The sequence below is a fragment of the Rhinoraja longicauda genome, chromosome 35 (genome assembly GCF_053455715.1).
Source record: "Rhinoraja longicauda isolate Sanriku21f chromosome 35, sRhiLon1.1, whole genome shotgun sequence".
In the NCBI taxonomy this organism is placed as follows: domain Eukaryota; kingdom Metazoa; phylum Chordata; class Chondrichthyes; order Rajiformes; family Arhynchobatidae; genus Rhinoraja; species Rhinoraja longicauda.
Window position 1 is genome coordinate 8,568,395 of NC_135987.1, and position 14,141 is coordinate 8,582,535.

At 47.8% G+C, this 14,141-nt stretch overlaps 1 protein-coding gene across 1 annotated transcript in view; it reads right to left on the reverse strand.

Moving 5' to 3' along the window:
• The window catches only part of ptpn20 (protein tyrosine phosphatase non-receptor type 20), a 273,022-nt gene that overhangs the window by 105,122 nt on the left and 153,759 nt on the right, over positions 1–14,141 (reverse strand). The window contains exons 28-29 of the mRNA XM_078428348.1: positions 5,045–5,143; positions 2,960–3,279 (exon numbers count right to left, since the gene is read on the reverse strand). Coding sequence (XP_078284474.1) covers positions 2,960–3,279; positions 5,045–5,143 — 419 coding nt within the window. The remainder of the gene's footprint in view (positions 1–2,959; positions 3,280–5,044; positions 5,144–14,141) is intronic.

Here is a 14,141-nt window from a genome sequence, read left to right on the forward strand (position 1 = left end):
GCTTAAAGGCGAGAGAGGCTAAGTACAAAAGAAGTCTGGAGCAAGTTTATTTATGTAGAGTGGTGGGTACATGGAACGCACTGCTAATTATGGTGGTGGGGGCAGATACCGTAGTGGCGTTTAATTCGCTTATGGGTAGGTACATGGATGTACAGGGAATGGTGGGATATGGATCATGTGCAGTCAGAGGAGATTAGTTTAACTTGTTCATGATTGACTTGGACATTGTGGGCCAAAGGGCCTGCTCCAGTGCTGTTCTTAGTTCAGTTTAGAGACACAGCGCGGAAACAGGCCATTCAGCCCAGCCAGCCCGCGCCAACCAGCGATCCCCACACATTTACACTATCCTACACACACTAGGGACAATTTACACTTATACCAAGCCAATTAACCTACAAACCTGTACGTCTTTGGAGTGTGGGAGGAAATCGATGATCTCGGAGAAAACCCATGTGGTCACGGGGAGAACGTACAAACTCCGTACAGACAGCACCCGTAGTCAGGATCGAACCCGGGTCTCGGGCAATGTAAGCGCTGTAAGGCAGCAACTCTACCACTGCGCCACCATGCTGGCCTTGTTCTGTTCTCTGCTTTAATCAGATCTGGAAGGAATAATGAGCAGCCAGAACCAGAACTAAACATATTATTGATATAGACTCAAATAGGAAAGAGTACGGATTCTCCAAAGGTACACACCAAAGTGTATGCCACAATCTCCTTTCGGTATAACCTAACTTTCATTTTCATTGCCGATCTCATGACGACAGGCCTGCATTATTGCCCAATAATGTAAATGTTGGTGGGACTGCAGTGCCTGATGGTGTTCTGATCATTGAGGAATGGCCAACGACAGACCACACACACGCACAGCCATTTTAATACATGAGTGCCTGAGAACCCAGAAAATGCATCACCTGCCTAACATGATAGAGCAGAAACCGTCTTGACTGAGCAATCGAATCCTGCAGAGGCCAACTATATAATTATCTCTCACTGAGTTTTTTGATTCAGAGTTGCTCGGTAGTTTATTGAGCATGCTGCACAAAGGGTTGCAACTTTCTTTTCATGTCAATAACAATGCTGATGTCTTACATTTTTTGAAACATTCACTGATTGCTTGGATTAATAAAATAATAATCGCAGGTCTGAAAGGTTGTGTTTACTGTCACTTCTTCCCCCACAGTGGGAGCTGTGCCATCCTCGATCTAGTCTCTAACTGCTTCTCCATCTGTTTCTCATCCTTTAGTTTAGAGATACAGAAGCGGAAGCAGGGCCTTTCGGCCCACCGGGTCCGTGCCGGCCAGCGATCCCCGCGCATTAACTATCCTACACACGCACTAAGGGCAATTTGCAATTTTACCAAGCCAATTAGCTTACAAACCTGTACGTCTTTTGGAGGGTGGGAGGAAACCGAAGATCTCAGAGAAAACCCTCGCAGGTCACGGGGGGAACGTACAAACTCCGTACAGACAGCACCTGTTTTCAAGATCGAACCTGGGTCTCTGGCACTGCAAGGCAGCAGCTCTACCACTGCACCACCGTGTCTGCCCTGTTACATTAACCCAGGTTCTGGTCATCATGCTTACAGAGGGTGCTACAATGATCGTAAGTGAGTGGAGGTCATGGGCAGCTGAACAGTACCTCTGGCTGCACTGTACGCGCGCAACCTCTGGGTGTTTCGAAAGCTTATACACACAGGACCATCTGCAGTTGGTGGAGAGAGTAACAGGAGAGAGGCGAGAATCAGGTCTGCTTTACAAAGATTAGTGCTAGGTCCACCAAGGCCTACTGGATCTCCTGGTTGCTAACCACGTTAACTCCCCTTCCCATTCCCATACTGACCTTCCGGTCCTGGATCTTCTCCATTGCCAGAGCGAGACCAAAGGCAAACTGGGGAAACACTTCCACCACTTGGACAGCTTACAACATAACGGCACGAACATTGGGTTCTCCCAATGCAGATAACTTTGATAGGCTCTGCCTTCCCCCTGCCCTTGCTCCTCCACATTCTCCACTCTTCCCCCACCCCTCCCCAATATCCCACCTGGACTCGCACCTATTCCTCCTCTCCCCTTCTACCCACAATCCTTCCTCAGTCTTCACAATTTGCAACTCTTCATCTTACACGGTTGACACAAAATGCTGGAGAAACTCAGCGGGTCAGGCAGCATCTCGGGAGAGAAGGAATGGGTGACGTTTTGGGTCGAGGCCCTTCTTCAGACTGAAGAGGGGTCTCGACCCGAAACGTCACCCAAACCTTCTCTCCCGAGATGCTGCCTGACCCGCTGAGTTACTCCAGCATTTTGGGTCTACCTTCGATTTTAACCAGCATTTGCAGTTTTTTTTCCCATACCTCTTCATCTCACGCCTTCTGTTGTCCATCTATTAACCACCAGGCTTTGTCCTGACTCTCCTTTCTTCCAGCTTTCCTCACCCCCCCCCCCTCCTCCCCACACACATTCAGTCTGACCCGTAACGTCACCTGCCCATGAGCTTCAGAAATGCTACTTGACCCGCTGAGTTACTCCAGCACTTTGTATCCTTTGTTATACTATGAACAGCTCAACCTGGGAACAAAGGCACCTCTTTGAACGGCCAGGCAAATGTCAGATATTTGCTGTGTAGGAAGGAACTTCAGATGCTGGTTTACACCGAAGATAGACACAAAATGCTGGATAGGAGGAATGGGCGTCGTTTCGGATTGAGACCCTCTGGGTTGAGACCCTTCTTCAGACAGTACAAGTGTAGGGTAAGAAGGGTGAGGACGGGTCAGACTGAAGAAGGGTCCCGAACCGAAACGTCACCTATTCCTTATTATCCAGAGATGCTGCCTGACCGACTTGATATTTCGTGCTGCGGGGTTAGATTTTCGAATCTGAATGTTGCAGCCACAAGGTGCTGCTCTGGTGTTGAAGTGTCGTGTGGTTATTTGAGGCCGCCCCAGACAAGTGCTGCTCACCTCTCTGCCCTTGCCAGGGCGAAGGGCAAGTCACAGGCGGAGTAGCAGTTCTTCCTCAGGTCCTCCGCCAGAGCAGTGACTAATTCCAGGTTTGCGGCGTCCATTGGTATCTCCTGGAACTGCTCTTCCCGTTCGGAGGCCTCGTCCACCGTGTCCAATCCCCGCTGGTGACGGCCCGAGTCTTGGGACCAGCCGAGAGCTTTAGGCCATTCTCCACCCTCTGCCCCCTGGTGTGTACCGCCCTCTGCTGGCAGCTCATTCAACTGCGGCTCGGCCGGCTTCAACAAGGACAACTCCTTCACGGGCGATGCAATGGGAGTCTGGCGTTACAAAAGGAAAGGCGGACAGTGGGCAACTTTGTCGATGCTAAGTGTTAACATTTAGAACAGGCTTGTGGCTTAAGGCAATGAGCCAGAATTACTTGCATGTCTCCGTACGAGAAAACATCGTCACAATACATCAATAACCTCAATCACAAAGAAATAGTCAATAGACTTGATTTCCACAGCTGTAAAGATTGCCCATGTAACCTAGCCCTTTATTTTATTAGAAGGAAGTAAACTGGATGATGGATTTAGAAGGTAGATCCCTGCACATTAACACTATCCTCCACACACTAAGGACATTTTTTAAAACATTATTACCAAGCCAATTAACCTACAAACCTGTACGTCTTTGGAGTGTGGGAGGAAACCGAAGATCTCGGAGAAAGCCCAGGCGGTCACGGGCAGAACATACAAACTCCGTACAGACAATCACCCGTGGTCAGGATCGAACCCTGGTCTCTGGTGCTGTAAGACAGCAACTCTACCTGCGCCACCGTGAACAGGTTAAACTCTGGGGGAGATGCCTGTCCTTGATCTCCACACTCAGGGATGTGGAGATCAGTCATACTCAACTGTTGATATCAATGCCAGTGCCTCTCAATTTGTGGAAGGGGATGAGTTCAGTAGCTGTTGACCTTGCATGTCAAAGAGTCATCCAGCGTGGAAACAGGCCTTTCGGCCCAGCTGGCTCATTCCGACCAAGATGCCACATCTCACTTGTCCTACCGCCCTGCTTTTTCTTTAGCGGTACAGCATTGAAACAGGCCATCTGGCCCAGCAAGACCGCGCTGACTAACAATTACCCGTATTCTAGTTCGAACCTACACGCGAGAGCCAATTAATACAGAAATCAATTAACCTACGATCCTACACCTGTGGGAGGAAACCAGAGCACCTGGAGCAAACCCGCGCGGTCTCAGGGAGAAAGTCCCAGGTCTGCCCCTGCCTGTCCTGGGGCCAATGTTTATTCACACAAAAGGCTAAGGTCCCTGTGTGCAGTGGAGAGAGCATTTTGTCTATTAGCTTTGTCCATGGAGAAGTTGGAATCGAACCCTGGGCTTGAACATGGTCTATGCATCTACCCCCCCCCCCCCCCCACCCCCACCTCATTAGTCTATAGTACGATGCATTTACCAAGATTTGGGTATCACAAAATGCTGGAGTAACTCCTGGGGATCTTATCCAAACGTATAAGATTATTAAGTGGTTGGACACGTTAGAGGCAGGAAACATGTTCCCAATGTTGGGGGAGTCCAGAACAAGGGGCCACAGTTTAAGAATAAGGGGTAGGCCATTTAGAACTGAGATGAGGAAAAACTTTTTCAGTCAGAGAGTTGTGAATCTGTACAATTCTCTGCCTCAGAAGGCAGTGGAGGCCAATTCTCTGAATGCATTCAAGAGAGAGCTAGATAGAGCTCTTAAGGATAGCGGAGTCAGGGGGTATGGGGAGAAGGCAGGAACGGGGTACTGATTGAGAGTGATCAGCCATGATCACATTGAATGGCGGTGCTGGCTCGAAGGGCCGAATGGCCTACTCCTGCACCTATTGTCTATTGTCTATTGTCCATTAACTAAGCAGGTCAGGCAGCATCTCTGGAGAGAAGGAATGGGTGACGTTTCGGGTCTTCAGACTGAGGAATGGTCTCGACCCGAAACGTCACCCATTCCTTCTCTCCAGAGATGCTGCCTGACCTGCTGGGTTACTCCAGCATTTTGTGATCCCTTCGATTTGTACCAACGTCTGCAGTTATTTTCATACCAAGATTTGGGGGTCGATTTCAGGCAGGAATCCTGGTGGCGTTCTGCACATCCTCATCGTGACTGCAGAGGGAGCTCCCCGTAGGAGATGAAGCACCTCCTGTTGAAAGCGAGATAAGAGTTGAGCAGAAATCCCCATCCGATACCATCTACCTACAACCGCTCGGAGCGGTTGGTAAAGGTGCACAATCGTTCACGAGGAAGAACTACAATCCCTTCTATTAACCACACTGATTCTTTCGGTGGCACGTCGGAGAACTGTTGTAGGCGACAGAACGGAGCGGAGCAGGACACCATTAAAGTGTTGACAAAGACATAACGCTGGAGTCCAAACAGGACGAGTAAGTTAAAAGTGAAGCGGAGTGATCATTAATCTTAGCTTCGCTAGTCAGTGACCTCGGCTAGAAGGTTAAACCCTTTCACTGAAGAAAGGGGGTTGAACAGATTAGATTACAACTCTCCTGCGCAGAAAATTAATGTTTGAATGGATCAGATATTACAATATCAATACCGAGTAATTAATAGGCTCACGTGTCTCAACCTGTTGCATCTTATCCTCCTGCAGTTAAAGGTCAGTGGGAATTAGTTACATGCTTCAAATACAAAGTTCAAGAGAAATGACGGGCCGAATCATAAATGAAGCAATCGCCAATGGCTCAGGTGATCCATGCGGAACTAAAGCATGATGCAGTGTTGGAATTAGCCTCCTACAGTTATTGAAGAATCGCTATCAACAGCCTGGTCTCAGAAGGAAATATCAGCGTTCCGATCACACTCACGGTGCTGTAGTAATGCTGATAAAGCTGACACCTCATTGCAAGAGATCCCGGTTGGAACCTGACCTCGGATCATGTCTGTGCGGAGTTTGCATGTTCGCCCTGTGACCCGCGTGGGTTTCCTCCAGGTGCCCCGGTTGCCCTCCCACATCCCAAAGACGTGTGGGTTTGCAGGCTAATTGGCCTCTGTAAATTACCCCTGGTGTGTAGGGAGTGGATGAGAAAGTGGGATAACATGTAACTTGTGTGAACGGGTGACTGGTGGTCAGGGTGGGCTGAAGGGCCAGTTTCCATGCTGTTTTCTAAACTAACTAACATACTGTAGGTTGACTCTCATACCATCCCCCCACTTGCCCACAAATTCCTGATGAATCAGGTCATTTGAGGAAGGGTATTCTTGCTATTGAGGGCGTACAGCGTAGGTTTACTAGGTTAATTCCCGGAATGGCGGGACTATCGTATGTTGAAAGACTGGAGCGACTAGGCTTGTATACACTGGAATTTAGAAGGATAAGAGGAGATCTTATCGAAACGTATAAGATTATTAAGGGGTTGGACACGGTAGAGGCAGGAAACATGTTCCCAATGTTGGGGGAGTCCAGAACAAGGGGCCACAGTTTAAGAATAAGGGGTAGGCCATTTAGAACAGGGATGAGGAAAAACATTTTCAGTCAGAGAGTTGTGAATCTATGGAATTCTCTGCCTCAGAAGGCAGTGGAGGCCAATTCTCTGAATGCATTCAAGAGAGAGCTAGACAGAGCTCTTAAGGATAGCGGGGTCAGGGGGTATGAGGAGAAGGCAGGAACGGGGTACTGATTGAGAATGATCAGTCATGATTACATTGAATGGCGGTGCTGGCTCGAAGGGCCGAATGGCCTCCTCCTGCACCTATTGTCTATTGTCTAGGACAAGCGACTGCAGAGGCCAAGCTTTCTCCTTCTCCAATGATTCATCGAAGGTGATGCCAAGGAGTCGATTGGGGAGGTCCCTCGATCTGATGTCAACAATTACAGAATGCACCTTTGCAGTGGAAATGAGGAGGAATTTCTTCAGCCAGAGGCTGGTGAATCTGTGGAATTCGTTGCCACAGACGATCGTGGAAGAAAAGTAATTGGGTATTTTTAAAACGGAGATTGATAGGTTCTTGAACAGTAAGAGTGCCAAAGGTTACAGGGAGAAGGCAGGAGAATGGGGTTGAGAGGGGAAAATAAATCAACCATGATCGAATAGTAGATTCGACGCGATGGGCTGAATGGCCTGATTCTGCTCCTATGTCTAATGATGTCCAACAAAAGGGAAGCACATTCCAATCCATGAAAATCTTTTCCAGTGGGAAAGGGCTTCTTTTAACGCAGGTCCTGCTGTGATCCACAGGGAGGAGTGAACACAAGTGTCAAGCATGGTGGGATCTACGTGAAGGCGATCAAGAGAGAGCTAGATAGAGCTATTAAGGATAGCGGAGTCAGGGGGTGTGGGGAGAAGGCAGGAACGGGGTACTGATTGAGAATGATCAGCCATGATCACATTGAATGGCGGTGCTGGCTCGAAGGGACGAATGGCCTACTCCTGCACCTATTGTCTATTGTCATCCAACTAAGCTCGGTTGCGGGTCTTTCCTATCGGGGGAAACAGTTCCTTCTCTCCAGAGATGCTGCCCGTCCCGCCTAGTTACTCCAGCATTTTGTGTCTCTCTCCAGTGTAAAGCAGCATCTGCAGTTCCTTCCAACACATTTCATCTGCTCCCAATCATTGACTTGGATCATCAGGAAGGAAAGACGCCTTGGGCAAGACTCCAGGAATACAATGTGTCTATGGGACCATCGCAAACCTAAAGCCCATGTTCAGGAGGGAAAATACCTACTGGGTAACAGGAATGAGCCATCACCTAATGTAGAATCAAGAAACTACAGATGCTGGTTTACTCAAAAGGGTACAAAGTGTTGGAGTAACTCAGCAGGTCAGGCAGCATCTCTGGAGAACCGGAGCACCCTGTACACCTGTTACCCGGTAATGTTTCAGGTCGGGACTCTTCAGACTGATTGGAGTGGGGGGATGGGGAAGAGAGCTGGGGTAGAAAGCTGGAAGAGACAAGTGGCAAGACAAAGCGTGGCAGATAATTACCTCATAATTAACTAAAAGATAAGCAAATCCAGTCATCCTCCCGTGATGACGGACTGATACCTCCTCATCTCATCTGGACTGCAATCAAACTGGAACGTGGGCGGTACAGTGGCGCAGCGGTAGAGTCGCTGCCTCACAGCGCCAGAGACCCGGGTTCGATCCTGACCACGGGTGCTGTCTGCTCGGGGTTTGTACGTTCTCCCCGTGACCTGCGTGGGTTTTCTCAGGGAGCTCCGGTTTCTTCCACACTCCAGAGACGAACAGGTTTGCAGGTGAATTGGTTTGGTAGAATTGTAAATCATTCTTACAGTGTGTAGGATAGTGTTAGCGTGCGGGGATCGCTGGTCGGCGCGGATTCAATGGGCCAAAGGGCCTGTTTCCACGCTGTATCTCTGAACTAAAACTAAATTAAACTAACAATGCTTTAATCTAATAACTGCCACCTTGTATATCTAAAAATAACAAGGATAATGATATTAAATTTGAAAATTTCAGTTGCCGCACTATAATCACACCAGGTGTTTAAATGAAGAGGATCATTTAGTCAGTTTTACTTCATCCATGGCACCTGTTCCACAGGACCTGGTTAATGACTTGCATTTTCCTTTACTACTGTCCTTGATCATTTACTTCAGTGCTTTCTTCTCCATCGTATGAAGAGATAATGCTCACCTCAAACCTGCACGCCAACAATCCCTCTCGGAACACTTTTATTCACACTTTTATTCCATTTAAAACACAATTAATAAAGCAATTGCTTAGAAATGCATCTCCAGTCAATAGCTTTCAAACCATTATCTAGTGCTGGCAATGCATTGTACTCCGCCTTATGGAAGTTAATTGAGTTTTGGAGTGAGTTCAACATGCTGATGGGTGCCGTAGAGTGTGCTAATCACATCCATCCATCCCAGGATAGGTCACTGGGCAGATCTACTGTGGATGTCTGAACCTGAACGAAAGAGCAAAACTTGCCAGAAATACCCAACAGATCGCACAGGAAGAGACCTCGAGAAATCGGTGAATGAAGCGTGGGCAGGGTCGCCTGGAATGAATAATGCCTTTGGAGAGCTGGAAGACAAGGTGGCACCATGGCGCAGTGGTAGAGTTGCTGCCTCACAGCGCCAGAGACCCATGGGTGCTATCAGTACCGAGTTTGTACGCTCTCCCCGTGACCACGTGAGTTTTCTCCTGGAGCTCTGGTTTTCTTCCTCACTCCAGAGATGTATAGGTTTGTAGTTTAATTTGGCTTTGGTAAAAAAAATGTGTAAATTGGCCCCAGTGTGTAGGATAGTGCTGGTGTGCAGGGATCGCTGGTCGGTGCGGACACGGTGGGCCGATGGGCCTGTTTCCACCCTGTATCTCTAAACTAAACTAAAGACAAGGGGCGTGGATGGTACGGGGGCTCAGGGTGGAGATGGTGGAGGATGAGCCGTTGAATGTAGACTGATGGTGGTCTTCCTTCACTGCAAGAAGAGGAATGCCACCAGGTAGAAGTTATGCCACTGCTGGTCACAGCTTTCCTGAGACATCCTCTGGAACATTACACCGCTGACTCGCTGTAAGAGCCCTCCTTGCCCACACCATCTACCCCACCAGCCTCCACATTCAACTCTACATCTTCCACCATCTCCACCCTGATGCCCAATAACGACCAATTCCCTTGTCCTCCAGCTCTCCAAAGGGGGTCATTTGATCCACGCCATCTTCAGTCTTCACCAACTCACTTCAATCCCTTCCCGAGTTCCCTTCCTGTGTGACCTACCTGATGGGTAATTCCACCATGTCCTTTGTTCAGGTTTCAGACATCCACCGTATCCACAGTAGAAGAAGGGTTCTGACTCAATACGTCACCCATCCTTTTCCTCCAGAGAAGCTGCCTGACCCATTGAGTTGCTCCAGCACTGTGTCTATCCACAGTGTATCTATCTATTAAACATCCTCTTTGACATCAACAGCACATTGAACTAACTCCTAAACTCCATTGACTTCAATAAGGCAGAGGGCAATGCACTGGTCTAACAACATCACACTCTGAACGATACTATCATATCATATCATATATATACAGCCGGAAACAGGCCTTTTCGGCCCTCCAAGTCCGTGCCGCCCAGTGATCCCCGTACATTAACACTATCCTACACCCACTAGGGACAATTTTTACATTTACATTTACCCAGTCAATTAACCTACATACCTGTACGTCTTTGGAGTGTGGGAGGAAACCGAAGATCTCGGAGAAAACCCACGCAGGTCACGGGGAGAACGTACAAACTCCTTACAGTGCAGCACCCGTAGTCAGGATCGAACCTGAGTCTCCGGCGCTGCATTCGCTGTAAAGCAGCAACTCTACCGCTGCGCTACCGTGCCGCCCAATACAGATACTGACTGGAGACACATTTCCAGGTCATTGTCTCTTCACTATTCCTCTTCTGTTCTGTATCATTGTGTTAAGCATTGACAGTTTTGCTGCAAGCATCCTTCAGAAACTAGCATGTACTAAATATGTCATCATGTCTTGTCTTCTCCCCCTTGTGAACACCTGTAGCCCCTCTCTGTAATTCAAGGGTCTATTTGGTAGTTTTTTAATGCATTCTCTCCAAAACATGTATGTTTACAATGGTGATCAGGCAAGTTTAAATGATTCAGGTTTGTAAGTATCGCCATCCGGTGCAGTGTTTAGTTTAGTTTAGAGATACAGCGCGGAAACAGGTCCTTCGGCCCACCGAGTCCGCGTCGACCAGCGATCCCCGCACACTGACACTAACCTACACACACGAGGGACAATTTACTGTTATTCCAAGCCGATTAACCTACAAACCTGTAAGTCTTTGGAGTGTGGGAGGAAACTGGAGCACCCAGAAAAAGACCCACACTCAGGTGACGTGGAGAACATACAAACTCTGTACAGATAGCACCTGTATGCCCCAAATCCGTGCCAGCCTTCCCCCAAACACACAGCCAGCATCTCACTTAAATCATCCTGAGGGGGCTTAAAAAGATTGAACAATATAAGGAACCTCTGAAAAGCACATACAAATACACACACATGCGCGCACACACACACACACAAACACCCACACACACACAAACACCCACACACACACACACATGCACACACACACACATACAAAAGCACACATACAAAGATACTTACATGCAAACACACACACATGCCTGTCCGTGGGTGCGGGGGGAAGAGAGTGGAAGTTTTGTTGCCTCCATCACAGTGAGGGGGTGTTTGGAGTCACTGTGATGGATGTTGGTGTTGGGGTCGTGTGTCCTGTGTTCTTTTCTTTTTTGCTGTGTCTTGTGACTGCTGAAATTTCGTTCGGTATTTATACCGAATGACAATAAAATTCTGTTATGTTATGTGCACACACACAAACACGCACACACACAAAGATACTTACATGCAAACACACACATATGTGCACACACACAAACACGCACACACACAAACACCCACACACACAAACATGCACACACAAACACATACAAAAGCACACACACAAAGATACTTACATGCAAACACACACACATGCGCGCGCACACACACACACACACAGACACCCACACACACACAAACACCCACACACACAAAGTAGTATAAGAAGATAACTGCAGATGCTGGTACAAATCGAAGGTTTTTATTCACAAAATGCTGGAATAACTCAGCAGGTCAGGCAGCATCTCGGGAGAGAAGGAATGGGTGACGTTTCGGGTCGAGACCCTTCTTCGGACTGACACACACACAAACATGCACACACACACATACAAAAGCACACACACAAAGATACTTACATGCAAACACACACACATGCGCACACACACACACACACACACACACACACACACACACACACAAACACGCACGCACACACAAACACGCACACATACAAAAGCACACACAAAGACACTCACATGCAAACACACATGTAATTGCACACATGTACACACACACAAAAGCACAGACACAAACACCCACACACACACGCAAACACACAAAACCACACACACACAAACCGACAAATGCGTGCAAACACACACAAGTAAACGCACACACGCAAAACTCATCACGCACTAAGACGATACGTACGATTGTGAATTCTATCTTAAGGCATCCCCTCCTGTGCTAAGCTGTGGTACGCAGGGTGTTATGTTTCATGTATACCCTACGCAATACGAAACAAATGCATTTTTTTGTTTGCAAGTGCACGCTATGAAGTGGCAATGTCAGACGAATGCAAACATTCACATAAAACATTGAGAAAAGCTGAAGCAGCAAACCGTGATCACATTTTATAATGAATGCCAACACACTAGAGGGTGTGAATTACGGAAACCTGCTGTGCAGATGGAACTGGAATGGAAATATAGAAAATGGTGGAGGTATTAGTTACCATGGACATGTTGGGCCAAAGGGCCTGTTTCTATGTTGTTTAGTTTAGTTTAGAGATACAGTGTGGAAACAGGCCCTTCAGCCCACCGAGTCTGCACTGACCAGCGATGGCCACACACTAGCACTATCCTACACACACTTGGGACAATTTACATTTATGCCACGCCAATTAACCTACAAACCGGTACGTCTTTGGTTCTGTGACACAAATGCGAGTGTCGCTGCATGGGGATGTTGGTAAGTGTTTGCTGCTCTTTCTGAAGAGCTGCCCTTTCTGAAGGGAGAAGATGAGGCCCAACTGCAGCTGGTAGAGTTGCCGCCTCATAGCGCCACAGACCTGGGTTCAATCCTGATCTCGGATGCTGACTATGTGGAGCTTGCATGTCCTCCGTGACCACAGAAGTTTCCTCTGGTACTCCAGTTTCCTCCCGCATCCCAAAGACCTGCAGGTTTGTAGGTTAATTGCTGGCCTCTGGAACATGAAAATATTACCCCTGGTGGATCGGGAGTGGATGGGAAAGTGCGAAAACACAGGACTATGGGTGAATGGGTGACCTTGCTCAGTGTATGCTCAAGGGGCCTGTTTCCATCTCTAAATGAAACTAAACTAAAACAAAATGAGAGAGAGAAAGAGAAATAGAACAATACTTATGTCAGGAGAAACAGCATACAACAGCTGCTGGAAACCTGAGGTTAAAGGTGTCTCCAGCACATCAGGCAGCATCTGTCGAGAATGGACAACTGGGTTAATCACTGGTTCACGGCCTGACATTGGAACGGACCATGTCGGGCACAAACAGGGAATGCTGGCGGAAACAGAAAATGCTGCAAATACTCCGCAGGTCAGGCCCCACATCAGTGGAAGAGAGAAACTAAAGCTTCAGATCAAAAACTCGTCATCAGGATCTCCCCAATCATTCGGCTAACGAGGGGTCTCAACCAGAAATATCACCTATTCCTTTTCTCCAGAGATGCTGCCTGACCCGTTATTCCAAACCTTTATTCTATATTCCTCTAAACCCTTCCTATCCATGTCAAGTCAAGTCAATTTTATTTGTATAGCACATTTAAAAACAACCCACGTTGACCAAAGTGCTGTACATCTGATTAGGTACTAAGGAAAAAATGAAACATACAGTAGCACGCAAACATAACAGCACATACAAAACAGTTCACAGCGCCTCCTCAATGAGCCTCAAACGCTAGGGAGTAGAAATAGGTTTTGAGCCTGGACTTAAAGGAGTCGATGGAGGGGGCAGTTCTGATGGGGAGAGGGATGCTGTTCCACAGTCTAGGAGCTGCAACCGTAAAAGCACGGTCACCCCTGAGCTTAAGCCTAGACCGCGGGATAGTGAGTAGCCCCAAGTCGGCCGACCTGAGGGACCTGGAGTTAGAGATGTGGGTTAGAAGATTTTTGATGTAGGGGGGGGAATGTCCATTTAGGGCTTTATATGTGAATAGGAGGAGCTTGAAGTTGATTCTGTACTGTACAGGGAGCCAGTGGAGAGAGGCCAGAATCGGCGTGATGTGGTCCCTTTTACGAGTCTCGCTGCGGACCATTGTCCCCTTGTGCCCATCCAAATGCCTTTTAGATGTTGTGATAGTACCTTCCTCAACTACCTCCTCTGGCAGATTATTCCACGTACTCACCACCCTTTGTGTGATAAAGCTGCCCCTTAGTTTCCAATTAAATCTTTCCTCTTTCATCTTAAACCGATATCATCACGTTCTTGATTCCCCTACACTGGGTAAAGGACTCTGTGCATTTACTCTATCAATTTCCCTCAAAGTCTTTTCTCTTG